This window comes from Coregonus lavaretus (assembly GCF_964263955.1).
Source record: "Coregonus lavaretus genome assembly, contig: HAP1_SCAFFOLD_382, whole genome shotgun sequence".
Classification (NCBI taxonomy): domain Eukaryota; kingdom Metazoa; phylum Chordata; class Actinopteri; order Salmoniformes; family Salmonidae; genus Coregonus; species Coregonus lavaretus.
In genome coordinates, this window is record NW_028163971.1 from 60,764 (window position 1) to 74,911 (window position 14,148).

The 14,148-nt window shown below is 44.7% G+C and overlaps 1 protein-coding gene across 1 annotated transcript; it reads right to left on the reverse strand.

Moving 5' to 3' along the window:
• Window positions 1-314: 314 nt before the first annotated feature.
• Window positions 315-13,364, reverse strand: LOC311117612 (uncharacterized protein; the record flags this gene model as incomplete). Its single annotated transcript, XM_084192547.1, has 5 exons — window positions 13,333-13,364; window positions 12,659-12,835; window positions 4,041-4,328; window positions 3,233-3,418; window positions 315-1,439 (listed from the first exon to the last, which is right to left on the reverse strand). The coding sequence occupies exons 2-5, from the start codon at window positions 12,815-12,817 to the stop codon at window positions 315-317; spliced, it is 1,758 nt and encodes a 585-aa protein (XP_084048673.1). The 5' UTR covers window positions 12,818-12,835; window positions 13,333-13,364.
• Between the last annotated feature and the right edge of the window lie 784 nt (window positions 13,365-14,148).

Below are 14,148 nucleotides of genomic sequence, written 5' to 3' on the forward strand. Positions count from 1 at the left end.
TCCTGTTTTGTAGTGACATCCCCCCAGCTGTCCCTTCTATTGCTGAGTCCAACATCACAATCACTCTCTCTCCCTCCTCACCCTCTCTCTCTCCCTCCTCCCCCTCTCTCTCTCCCTCCTCTCTAGAGATGAATAGAACAGAGCGATAGACGGCCTGCACCCCCCCTCCTCCCCCTCCTAGAGGCAGGGAGATGGCTTTGACTCCCCTGTTCTCCCCACTGACTCCCCCTTCGTGGCGTTTCAACCTGAGCAGCCTGACTCCCCCCCCCCTTCCTCCACCCCCCCCCCTGTCCAGTAGAGGCCTATAGACGGTCCTATACATCCTCCACAGCCATAAGCCACTCATACACCCCCACCCCCCAGACAGGACACACAATAACACACACCCTGCAAACAGCCACCAGCAGAACACAGCCCTGCCCCCCCACGACACTACCACCCCTCCAGGGATCTGAACCTCCAACCTGTCTGACTGTGGTCGCTGGGGAGGTCAGGGTCTGGGTTCTAGGTGGTGGTGGTTGAGTTGGGGTTCTAGGTGGTTGAGATAGGGTTCTATGTGGTTGAGTTGGGGTCCTAGGTGGTTGAGATAGGGTTCTATGTGTGATGGTCGTGGTCGTGGTGGGGTGTGGTGAGAGGGTAGTAACCTGTGATGGTCTGTAGAGACCATGATGCTCCAAGCTGTTCCCTCCCCCGAGCCTCCCCCCCTCTGTCCCCTTCCAGCTCTCCTCCCACTCCACCAGGATGGTCACTATCTCCCGCCAAGACCATGTGACCACCTGAAGGGGGGAGGGCCATGTGACTACCTCACCCGGCAGCGGGGGCAGGTGGGTGGGGTCGGTAGGGTGTAGAGGAGGGGTGGTGGGTTTCAGAGTAGCTGTGGTGGTAGTAGGAGTAGGGGTGGTAGTAGGAGTAGGGGTGGTAGTAGGAGTAGGGGTGGTAGTAGGAGTAGGGGTGGTAGTAGGAGTAGGGGTGGTAGTAGGAGTAGGGGTGGTGGGTTTCAGAGTAGCTGTGGTGGTAGTAGGAGTAGGGGTGGTAGTAGGAGTAGGGGTGGTAGTAGGAGTAGGGGTGGTAGTAGGAGTAGGGGTGGTAGTAGGAGTAGGGGTGGTAGTAGGAGTAGGGGTGGTAGTAGGAGTAGGGGTGGTAGTAGGAGTAGGGGTGGTAGTAGGAACAGTGGTTGTGGCTGCTGTGGTGGTGGTTCTGGTAGTGGTGGTGGTGGGCAGTAGAGTAGGGTTAGGTTCAGGTTCAGAGTCTCCAGGGGGGGCGTCGGGTGGGGCACCAGGTGGGCAGTACTCCTCATCCTCCAGCCCCACGATTGGTCGGCCGGCCAGGGAGGGAGGCGTGGCACAGGTAACACTCTCTTCGTCCGGGGTGATGATTATTCCAACCCTTGTGTACACGTTGTGGCCCTGATCATCCAGGTGTTCCTTCAAGTAACCCACCTTCAAATACAATCCAACTTTATTTAAACACACCTAGAGAACGTACCTTACAGGGTTCTGGACTAGACAAGATAACATATCTTACAGGGTTCAAAACTAGAATAGAGAACATACCTTAAAGGGTTCTAGACTAGAGAACGTACCTTACAGGGTTCTAGACTAGAGAACATACCTTACAGGGTTCTAGACTAGAGAACATACCTTACAGGGTTCTAGACTAGAGAACACACCTTATAGGGTTCTAGACTAGAGAACATACCTTACAGGGTTCTAGACTAGACTAGAGAACATACCTTACAGGGTTCTAGACTAGAGAACGTACCTTACAGGGTTCTAGACTAGACTAAAGAACATACCTTACAGGGTTCTAGACTAGACTAGAGAACATACCTTACAGGGTTCTAGACTAGAGAACATACCTTACAGGGTTCTAGACTAGAGAACACACCTTACATGGTTCTAGACTAGAGAACGTACCTTACAGGGTTCTAGACTAGACTAGAGAACATACCTTACAGGGTTCTAGACTAGACTAGAGAACATACCTTACAGGGTTCTAGATTAGAGAACATACCTTACAGGGTTCTAGACTAGACTAGAGAACATACCTTAAAGGGTTCTAGACTAGATAACATACCTTACAGGGTTCTAGACTAGAGAACGTACCTTACAGGGTTCTAGACTAGAGAACATACCTTACAGGCTTCTAGACTAGACTAGAGAACATACCTTACAGGGTTCTAGACTAGACTAGAGAATACACCTTACAGGGTTCTAGACTAGAGAACATACCTTACATGGTTCTAGACTAGATAACATACCTTACAGGGTTATAGACTAGACTAGAGAACATACCTTACAAGGTTCTAGACTAGATAACATGCCTTACAGGGTTCTTGACTAGACTAAAAAATGTACCTTAAAGGGTTCTAGACTAGAGAACGTGCCTTAAAGGGTTCTAGACTAGAGAACATACCTTACAGGGTTCTAGACTAGAGAACATACCTTACATGGTTCTAGACTAGAGAACATACCTTACAGGGTTCTAGACTAGAGAACATACCTTACAGGGTTCTAGACTAGAGAACATACCTTACAGGGTTCTAGACTAGAGAACGTACCTTAAAGGGTTCTATACTAGAGAACATACCTTACAGGGTTCTAGACTAAACTAGAGAACATACCTTACAAGGTTCTAGACTAGAGAACATGCCTTACAGGGTTCCAGACTAGACTAGAAAATGTACTTACAGGGTTCTAGACTAGAGAACGTACCTTACAGGGTTCTAGATTAGAGAACATACCTTACAGGGTTCTAGACTAGACTAGAGAACATACCGTAAAGGGTTCTAAACTAGAGAACGTACCTTAAAGGGTTCTAGACTAGAAAACATACCTTACAGGGTTCTAGATTAGAGAACATACCTTACAGGGTTCTAGACTAGACTAGAGAACATACCTTACAGGGTTCTAGACTAGAGAACATACCTTACAGGGTTCTAGACTAGACTAGAGAACATACCTTAAATGGTTCTAGACTAGAGAACGTACCTTAAAGGGTTCTAGACTAGAGAACATACCTTACAGGGTTCTAGACTAGAGAACATACCTTACATGGTTCTAGACTAGAGAACATGCCTTACAGGGTTCTAGACTAGACTAGAGAATGTACCTTACAGGGTTCTAGACTAGAGAACGTACCTTACAGGGTTCTAGACTCGAGAACGTATCTTACAGGGTTCTAGACGAAATAACATACCTTACAGAGTTCTAGACCAGACTTTAGAACATACCTTACAGAAGCAGGCCCAGGGGTTCTGCGACAGGTAGGTGTAGGGAACATCAGGTTTGGCGGAGAACCACTGGTCAGGCATGGTTCTGATGCGGTTCTGCTCTAGAACCAGGGTTTCAATGGCCGGGAGGGAGCGGAACATCAGAGGGGGCAGAACAGAGATACGGTTCTGAGACAGCTCCAGGATCTAGAACAAACAACAACAGGGGTGTTAATTGACTTACTAGCTAACTAACTAACTAGCTGACTTACTAACTAACTAACAAACTCACTGACTAACTAACTAACTAACTGACTAGCTAAATAACTAACTGACTAACTGACTGACTGACTGACTAGCTAACTAGCTAACTTACTGACTAACTGACTAGCTGACTAGCTAACTAGCTAACTAGCTAACTAGCTAACTAGCTAACTAGCTAACTAGCTAACTAACTAACTAACTAACTAACTACCTAGTTAACTAACTAACTGACTGACTAGATAACTAACTAACTAACTAACTGACTGACTAGCTAACAAACTAACTGACTGACCAGCTAACTAACTAGATAACTAACTACCTAACTAGCTAGCTAACTAACTAACTGACTAGATAACTAACTAGCTAGCTAACTTACTAACTAAACTGACTAGATAAATAAATAACTGACTGACTAGCTAACTAAGAAACTAGATAGCTAGCTAGCTAACTAACAAACTGACTGACTAGCTAACTGACTGACTGACTAGCTAACTGACTAGCAAATCAGGTAACCAAACAATTAACCAATAAAAAAATCAACTAATTAACTAAGTGGCGTACTGACCTGTAGCAGTCTGAGCCCAGAGAAGGACAGGTCGTCTAGTGTCTCCAGGAGGTTCTGGTCCAGATAGAGTTCTAGCAGGCCCGGTGTGGCCCTGAAGGAGTGAGGGGGCAGGGTTCTAATGCGGTTCCCTACCAAGCGTAGAACCCCCAGGGTAGGGAGAACTGGGCCAGGGGACAGGGGAACCTCTGGAACCGCGTTGTGGCTGAGATCAATCTCATAGAGCTCTGGGAAGTGACTATAGGAGAACCAGGTTAGACTGGAGAACTGGTTCTGGGGAAGGATCAGCACCTAGAACACAGGAGAGATTATGATAATGTAGTATAGTAGAGTAAAGTAGATTAGAGGAGAGTTTTAATTTTATTTTTGAACTTTTATTTTAACAGGGAAGACATATTTAGACCTAGGTCTCTTTTACAAATGTGCCCTGTATATACAACATAAATATACACATTATACCCGCCCAAAAAATATATATACACATTAAAATACAAAAACACAGTCATATAAAGATCCAGTCCATTTAAAAAATTGGAGGCCCCTTACACTTCAGTGTTGTGATGCAAAAATTCTAGCAAAATGTTTGGCGCATAGAATTAAAAAGGTATTGTCGGACATTATTCATTCTAATCAGACAGGTTTTTTACATGGACGATACATTGGAGATAATATAAGGTAAGTACTGGAAACAATAGAACACTATGAAAAATCTGGGAAACCAGGCCTGGTATTCATAGCTGACTTTGAAAAGGCATTTGAAAAATTACAACTGGAGTTTATATATAAATGTCTGGACCATTTCAATTTTGGAGAATCTCTTATAAAATGGGTTAAAATCATGTATACATTTACATTTACATTTACGTCATTTAGCAGACGCTCTTATCCAGAGCGACTTACAAATAGGTGCATTCACCTTATAGCCAGTGGGATAACCACTTTACAATGTTTTTATTTTTTATTTTTTGGGGGGGGGGGGGGGGTAGAAGGATTACTTTATCCTATCCCAGGTATTCCTTAAAGAGGTGGGGTTTCAAATGTCTCCGGAAGGTGGTGAGTGACTCCGCTGTCCTGGCGTCATGAGGGAGCTTGTTCCACCGTTGGGGTGCCAGAGCAGCGAACAGTTTTGACTGGGCTGAGCGGGAACTGTGCTTCCGCAGAGGAAGGGGAGCCAGCAGGCCAGAGGTGGATGAACGCAATGCCCTCGTTTGGGTGTAGGGACTGATCAGAGCCTGAAGGTACGGAGGTGCCATTCCCCTCACAGCTCCGTAGGCAAGCACCATGGTCTTGTAGCAGATGCGAGCTTCAACTGGAAGCCAGTGGAGTGTGCGGAGGAGCGGGGTGACGTGAGAGAACTTGGGAAGGTTGTAACCTAGTAACCCTAGGTGTAAAATAGTCAATAATGGCTATTTCTCCTAAAGTTTTAAACTGTCAAGAGGAGTAAAACAAGGTTGTCCACTATCGGCATACCTTTTTATCATGGCCATGGAAATGTTAGCTATTAAAATCAGATCCAACAATAATATCAAGGGATTAGAAATCTAGGGTTTAAAAACAAAAGGTGTCATTGTACGCTGATGATTCATGTTTTCTTTTAAATCCACAACTTTAATCCCTCCACAGCCTCATAGAGGATGTAGATACATTTTTGAAACTCTCTGGATTACAACCAAATTACAATAAATGTACTATATTATCTATTGGATCACTAAAAAATACAATTTTTACATTACCATGTAGTTTACCAATAAAATGGTCTGACGGTGATGTGGATATACTCAGAATACATATCCCAAATGAAATAAATGATCTCACTCCAATACATTTTAATAGAAAATTAGCGAAAATAGATAAGATCTTGCTACCATGGAAAGGTAAATACCTGTCAATTTGTGGAAAAATCACCCTGATTAACTCTTAGTATTATCCCAGTTTACCTATTTGCTTATGGTCTTGCCTATACCTAGCGAACAGTTTTTTAAATTATATGAGAAAAAAATATTCCATTTTATTTTGAACGGCAAGCCAGACAAAATTAAACGGGCCTATTTATATAATGAATATGAATTCGGAGGACAGAAATGATTCAATATTAAAGCATTAGACCCATCACTAAAAGCTTCAGTCATACAAAAGTTACACTTAAATCCGAACTGTTCAAGAATGGCCTTTTTCACTTTATTCAGATTACAAACTCTCACTTTCAGTTATTTGAAAAGGAAATAATCTCCCAAATATCACTATTTCTAAAACAAGCCATAGAAAGTTGTTTACAATTTCAATTTAATCCTCCAGAAACGACTGAACAAATAATGCAACAAATATTGAGGTTAAATTCAAATATACTAATTAATAAAAACCTTTATTTTAGGATTTTTTTTTTTTTTGAAGGTATAATCTTCATAAATTATATCATATGTAGGACTGGTGGAGTTATGTCGCACATGCAGCCAACAAAAACATATGGAAATGTCTGTTCTACCCAAAATTACAACCAAATAATTGCAGCCTTACCGCAAAAATGGAAGAGGAAAGTGGAAGGGGGAGAAAGTGAGGAACTTGTCTGTCCTGCATTAAAGAACATAATTGGTTAAAGGAAATTGTGATAAATAAAAAAGTATACCAGTTTCATTTAAGGACCAAAGGATTGACAGCCGTCCCATATAGATTGCAAAATAGTTGGGAAGAGATCTTTGACGTACCGATCCCATGGCATAGTGTTTAAGAACTGATACGCAAAACGACGCCGGATTCAAAACTTTGAATTTTTCAATTTAAATGATTATACAAAATGATTGCTACCAATAGAATGTTATTTATATGGGGGATACAATCTTCCCAGCTCTGCAGATTTTGCTGTGAAAAGACAGAATCATTAGATCATTTGTTTTGGTACTGTCCATTTGTAGCTTGTTTTTGGTCACAGGTCCAGGAATGGCTGAAGGATTGCAATATTTACTTGGAGCTAACCCTGCAGATAGCACTACTGGGTGATCTGAAAAGTCATAGTCAATCAATCAATAATATAATAATACTTTTAGCAAAAATGTTTATTTTCAATTTACAATCTGTAGAAACAATGAGAATAGAAAGGTTCAGAACTTTTGTGAAACATCACAGTACAGTTGAAAAATATATGGCAAATAGAAATCCAATATGGATGGTGTTAAGAGATAGATGGGAGGAGTTGAATGGAGCTGAAGGATGGGACTAATAACAACAACTAATAACAACAAGATAACTAATGTAAAGCATACTGTGCCCATTATAAGTATATAGGTTATAGGTTGAGAGCTTTTGTGAAAGAGCACAGTTAGAAAGATATGGCATATAGAAGCAAACCGGATGGACATCATGAAAATGATCGGAGAGGTTGAGGGTAAAGGAAGTTCAGGAGCAAAAACAAACAAAATATAATTCTTGTAAAATTGACTGTGTCCATAAAATGTATACAGTATGTATAAGCTGGAAGTAGAGGCCTAATCGTTGTTGTTCACTAGTCTACTCCAATTAGGGAAGGGGTGTATATAAATGTATATAAATGTATTTATAAGTATGTACAGTGTATGTGTATATGTATGTGTATATGTATGTTTATATGTATGTGTATATGTATGTTTATATGTATGTTTATATGTGTGTATATGTATATATATACATATATTTGCGGGAAAAAAACACATGGGGGATTGGAAGTGATGCAGACACTTACATTGATGGAAGTTAGAATCTATCTGCAATATTAAAGCTGGAAGTTTATGAAGTCGGGTCTTGTAAACAAAAAGGGAGTAATGTAGAGATCTACGGGTCTTTAGCGAAGTCCAGCCAACCTTTTGATACAGGATAGACTGATGAGTATTAAAACTGTCCCCTGTAACAAAGCGAAGGGCACTATGGTAGACGGCACCCAAAGGGTTAAGAGTAGTAGCAGCTGCACTTTGATAAATAATATCACCATAATCAGGAACAGATCAAAAGGTTGACTGGCCTCCCGAGTGGCACAGTGTTCTATGGCACTGCATTGTAGTGCTTGAGGCGTCACTACAGACCCGGGTTCGATCCCAGGCTGTGCTACCAGCCGGAGTGTTGCCAGCTAGCTACCCACCGGAGTGATGCTAGCTAGCTACCCGCCGGAGTGATGCTAGCTAGCTACCCGCCGGAGTGATGCCAGCTAGCTACCGCCGGAGTGATGCTAGCTAGCTACCCGCCGGAGTGATGCTAGCTAGCTACCCGCCAGAGTGATGCTAGCTAGCTACCCGCCGGAGTGATGCCAGCTAGCTACCCGCCGGGGGGATGCTAGCTAGCTACCTGCTAGAGTGATGCTAGCTACCAGCCGGAATGATGCTACCTACCAGTCGGAGTGATGCTAGCTAGCTACCTGCCAGAGTGATGCCAGCTAGCTACCCGCCGGAGTGATGCCAGCTAGCTACCCGCCGGAGTGATGCCAGCTAGCTACCCGCCGGAGTGATGCTAGCTAGCTACCCGCCGGAGTGATGCTAGCTAGCTACCCGCCAGAGTGATGCTAGCTAGCTACTCGCCGGAGTGATGCTAGCTAGCTACCTGCCAGAGTGATGCTAGCTAGCTACTCGCCGGAGTGATGCTAGCTAGCTACCTGCCAGAGTGATGCTAGCTAGCTACCTGCCGGAGTGATGCCAGCTAGCTACCCGCCGGAGTGATGCTAGCTAGCTACCCGCCGGAGTGATGCTAGCTAGCTACCCGCCGGAGTGATGCTAGCTAGCTACCTGCCAGAGTGATGCTAGCTAGCTACCCGCCAGAGTGATGGACATCAAATAATTGTTACCAACATCAAAAGAGAGCCGAGAGTTCAAGTGATTTAGTTTTAAACGTTTCCTATGTTTTCATTGGTTGTCTTCAAGCTAGGCTTCACATGAGGTAGGTTACAGAAGGCTATTCTATGAACTGAAATTGTGCCTGTTGTGTTGTTGCCTAAAACAGACAATATATTTTCATTATTTTAAAGCAGAACTGTCTTGTCATTACCACTGCCTTGGAGTAGGGGGCCTAACCTGTCTTAGGTATAGGGGTGGATTCTGGGTAGGAGGCCTAACCTGTCTTAGGTATAGGGGTGGATTCTGGGTAGGAGGCCTAACCTGTCTTAGGTATAGGGGTGGATTCTGGGTAGGAGGCCTAACCTGTCTTAGGTATAGGGGTGGATTCTGGGTAGGAGGCCTAACCTGTCTTAGGTATAGGGGTGGATTCTGGGTAGGAGGCCTAACCTGTCTTAGGTATAGGGGTGGATTCTGGGTAGGAGGCCTAACCTGTCTTAGGTATAGGGGTGGATTCTGGGTAGGAGGCCTAACCTGTCTTAGGTATAGGGGTGGATTCTGGGTAGGAGGCCTAACCTGTCTTAGGTATAGGGGTGGATTCTGGGTAGGAGGCCTAACCTGTCTTAGGTATAGGGGGGGATTCTGGGTAGAGGCCTAACCTGTCTTAGGTATAGGGGTGGATTCTGGGTAGGAGGCCTAACCTGTCTTAGGTATAGGGGGGGATTCTGGGTAGAGGCCTAACCTGTCTTAGGTATAGGGGTGGATTCTGGGTAGAGGCCTAACCTGTCTTAGGTATAGGGGTGGATTCTGGGTAGGAGGCCTAACCTGTTTTAGGTATAGGGGTGGATTCTGGGTAGGAGGCCTAACCTGTCTTAGGTATAGGGGTGGATTCTGGGTAGGAGGCCTAACCTGTCTTAGGTATAGGGGTGGATTCTGGGTAGGAGGCCTAACCTGTCTTAGGTATAGGGGGGGATTCTGGGTAGAGGCCTAACCTGTCTTAGGTATAGGGGTGGATTCTGGGTAGGAGGCCTAACCTGTCTTAGGTATAGGGGTGGATTCTGGGTAGGAGGCCTAACCTGTCTTAGGTATAGGGGTGGATTCTGGGTAGGAGGCCTAACCTGTCTTAGGTATAGGGGTGGATCCTGGGTAGGAGGCCTAACCTGTCTTAGGTATAGGGGTCGATTCTGGGTAGGAGGCCTAACCTGTCTTAGGTATAGGGGTGGATTCTGGGTAGGAGGCCTAACCTGTCTTAGGTATAGGGGTGGATTCTGGGTAGGAGGCCTAACCTGTCTTAGGTATAGGGGTGGATTCTGGGTAGGAGGCCTAACCTGTCTTAGGTATAGGGGTGGATTCTGGGTAGGAGGCCTAACCTGTCTTAGGTATAGGGGTGGATTCTGGGTAGGAGGCCTAACCTGTCTTAGGTATAGGGGTGGATTCTGGGTAGGAGGCCTAACCTGTCTTAGGTATAGGGGTGGATTCTGGGTAGGAGGCCTAACCTGTCTTAGGTATAGGTGTGGATTCTGGGTAGGAGGCCTGTCTTAGGTATAGGGGTGGATTCTGGGTAGGAGGCCTAACCTGTCTTAGGTATAGGGGTGGATTCTGGGTAGGAGGCCTAACCTGTCTTAGGTATAGGGGTGGATTCTGGGTAGGAGGCCTAACCTGTCTTAGGTATAGGGGTGGATTCTGGGTAGGAGGCCTAACCTGTCTTAGGTATAGGGGTGGATTCTGGGTAGAGGCCTAACCTGTCTTAGGTATAGGTGTGGATTCTGGGTAGGAGGCCTGTCTTAGGTATAGGGGTGGATTCTGGGTAGGAGGCCTGTCTTAGGTATAGGGGTGGATTCTGGGTAGGAGGCCTGTCTTAGGTATAGGGGTGGATTCTGGGTAGGAGGCCTAACCTGTCTTAGGTATAGGGGTGGATTCTGGGTAGGAGGCCTGTCTTAGGTATAGGGGTGGATTCTGGGTAGGAGGCCTAACCTGTCTTAGGTATAGGGGTGGATTCTGGGTAGGAGGCCTGTCTTAGGTATAAGGGGGGATTCTGGGTAGGAGGCCTGTCTTAGGTATAGGGGGGATTCTGGGTAGGAGGCCTGTCGTAGGTATAGGGGGGGATTCTAGTCTATGCTATTAACCATATACTCTGAGGGGCTGTTTACAGTGAGTTATTTTAAACTTTTCTATTAACTTTTTAAACATACTATTAGGAAAGGTGCCACTACTACTAAGGACTGTGGTGAGGTTAAATGTGTTACTAAGGACTGTGGTGAGGTTAAATGTGCTACTAAGGACTGTGGTGAGGTTAAATGTGCTACTAAGGACTGTGGTGAGGTTAAATGTGCTACTAAGGACTGTGGTGGGGTTAAATGTGCTACTAAGGACTGTGGTGAGGTTAAATGTGCTACTAAGGACTGTGGTGAGGTTAAATGTGCTACTAAGGACTGTGGTGAGGTTAAATGTGCTACTAAGGACTGTGGTGAGGTTAAATGTGCTACTAAGGACTGTGGTGAGGTTAAATGTACTACTAAGGACTGTGGTGAGGTTAAATGTGCTACTAAGGACTGTGGTGAGGTTAAATGTGCTACTAAGGACTGTGGTGAGGTTAAATGTGCTACTAAGGACTGTGGTGAGGTTAAATGTGCTACTAAGGACTGTGGTGAGGTTAAATGTGCTACTAAGGACTGTGGTGAGGTTAAATGTGCTACTAAGGACTGTGGTGAGGTTAAATGTGCTACTAAGGACTGTGGTGAGGTTAAATGTGCTACTAAGGACTGTGGTGAGGTTAAATGTGCTACTAAGGACTGTGGTGAGGTTAAATGTGTTACTAAGGACTGTGGTGAGGTTAAATGTGCTACTAAGGACTGTGGTGAGGTTAAATGTGCTACTAAGGACTCTGGTGAGGTTAAATGTGCTACTAAGGACTGTGGTGAGGTTAAATGTGTTACTAAGGACTGTGGTGAGGTTAAATGTGCTACTAAGGACTGTGGTGAGGTTAAATGTGCTACTAAGGACTCTGGTGAGGTTAAATGTGCTACTAAGGACTGTGGTGAGGTTAAATGTGCTACTAAGGACTGTGGTGATGTTAAATGTGTTACTAAGGACTGTGGTGAGGTTAAATGTGCTACTAAGGACTGTGGTGAGGTTAACTGTGTTACTAAGGACTGTGGTGAGGTTAAATGTGCTACTAAGGACTGTGGTGAGGTTAAATGTGCTACTAAGGACTGTGGTGAGGTTAAATGTGCTACTAAGGACTGTGGTGAGGTTAAATGTGTTACTAAGGACTGTGGTGAGGTTAAATGTGTTACTAAGGACTGTGGTGAGGTTAAATGTGTTACTAAGGACTGTGGTGAGGTTAAATGTGCTACTAAGGACTGTGGTGAGGTTAAATGTGCTACTAAGGACTGTGGTGAGGTTAAATGTGCTACTAAGGACTGTGGTGAGGTTAAATGTGCTACTAAGGACTGTGGTGAGGTTAAATGTGCTACTAAGGACTGTGGTGAGGTTAAATGTGTTACTAAGGACTGTGGTGAGGTTAAATGTGTTGGGCATCAGGGACATAGCTTTGTTTGTTACTCAACCTCCCAAGGCTGATCTGAGAAGATCCTTACAAAAACAGCTATTTCCTACCTGTTACATGTAGAAAAAGCCAACTTTAAATCTTAGCTTCTATTCTACTCTACTAGTAGAGTAAAGGAGAGTATTGTCCTGAACTTTCTTTTACAATCCTTGGACTGAGAACCTATTCAGCGGTCCAGACAACTTCTGAAATCTTGGTCAAAGCCAGCACAGCACAACTAGTTTAGTTGACTTTCATTTAATTGTTATAGAGACGTATATCGGTACCTTGGTCGTCGTGTCAATGCTGGCGGGGACATCGCTAAGGTCGATTGCCGTGCAGTTGACCCGGGGGCGGTGGTCCTTGTCACGGTCACTATGGCAACCAGTCATGGCATTGGAGCGGTGAGAGAGGGGGAGGAAGAGGAGGAGGAAGACGAGTGTCATGCTGAAGGACTGAAACACCTAGAGGAGAAATCATTATATTCACTATAGTATATACAGTCAATATACATTTACATTTACGTCATTTAGCAGACGCTCTTATCCAGAACGACTTACAGTTAGTGAGTGCATACATTTTGTTCATACTGGCCCCCCGTGGGAATCGAACCCTCAACCCTGGCGTTGCAAGCGCCATGCTCTACCAACTGAGCCATTTGGGACACACTTCATGTTGATTGTGTTTCTACCATATCATCAGGTTACACAGCATTTATACAGTAATATAGATTAATATGTTTCTACCACATCAGGTTACACAGCATTTATACAGTAATAGAGATTAATATGCTTATACCACATCAGGTTATACAGCATTTAAATAGATATGAATGTGTTTCTACCATATTATCAGGTCATTTATAATAGATATGAATGTGTTTGTATCTAACCCTAACCCATTTATAATAGATATGAATGTGTTTCTATCTAACCCTAACCCATTTATAATAGAGATTTACCGTGCTGCTCCTCCCTGGTCTTCAGTCTCCAGCTGGTGCAGAGTCTAACTCACACACTATAGCTGGCTGGAGATATACCCTACTGGGGGGGGGGGGGGGTGGGTGGGTGTCTGTGTGTGTGTGTGTGTGTGTGTGTGTGTGTGTGTGTGTGTGTGTGTGTATGTGTGTGTTTGTCTGTGTGTGTGTGTGTGTGTGTGTGTGTGTGTGTGTGTGTCTGTGTGTGTGTGTGTGTGTGTGTGTGTGTGTGTGTCTGTGTGTGGTGTGTGTGTGTGTGTGTGTGTGTGTCTGTGTGTGTGTGTGTGTGTGTGTGTGTGTCTGTGTGTGTGTGTGTGTGTGTGTGTGTGTGTGTGTGTGTGTGTGTGTGTGTGTGTGTGTGTGTGTGTGTGTGTGTGTGTGTGTGTGTGTGTGTATGTGTCTGTGTGTGTGTGTGTGTGTGTGTGTGTGTGTGTGTGTGTGTGTGTGTGTGTGTGTCTGTGTGTGTGTGTGTGTGTGTGTGTGTCTGTGTGTGGTGTGTGTGTGTGTGTGTGTGTGTGTGTCTGTGTGTGTGTGTGTGTCTGTGTGTGTGTGTGTGTGTGTGTGTGTGTGTGTGTGTGTGTGTCTGTGTCTGTGTGTGGTGTGTGTGTGTGTGTGTGTGTGTGTGTGTGTCGTGTGTGTGTGTGTGTGTGTGTGTGTGTATGTGTCTGTGTGTGTGTGTGTGTGTGTGTGTGTGTGTGTGTGTGTGTGTGTCTGTGTGTGGTGTGTGTGTGTGTGTGTGTGTGTGTGTGTGTGTGTGTGTCTGTCTGTGTGTGTGTGTGTGTGTGTGTGTCTGTGTGTGTG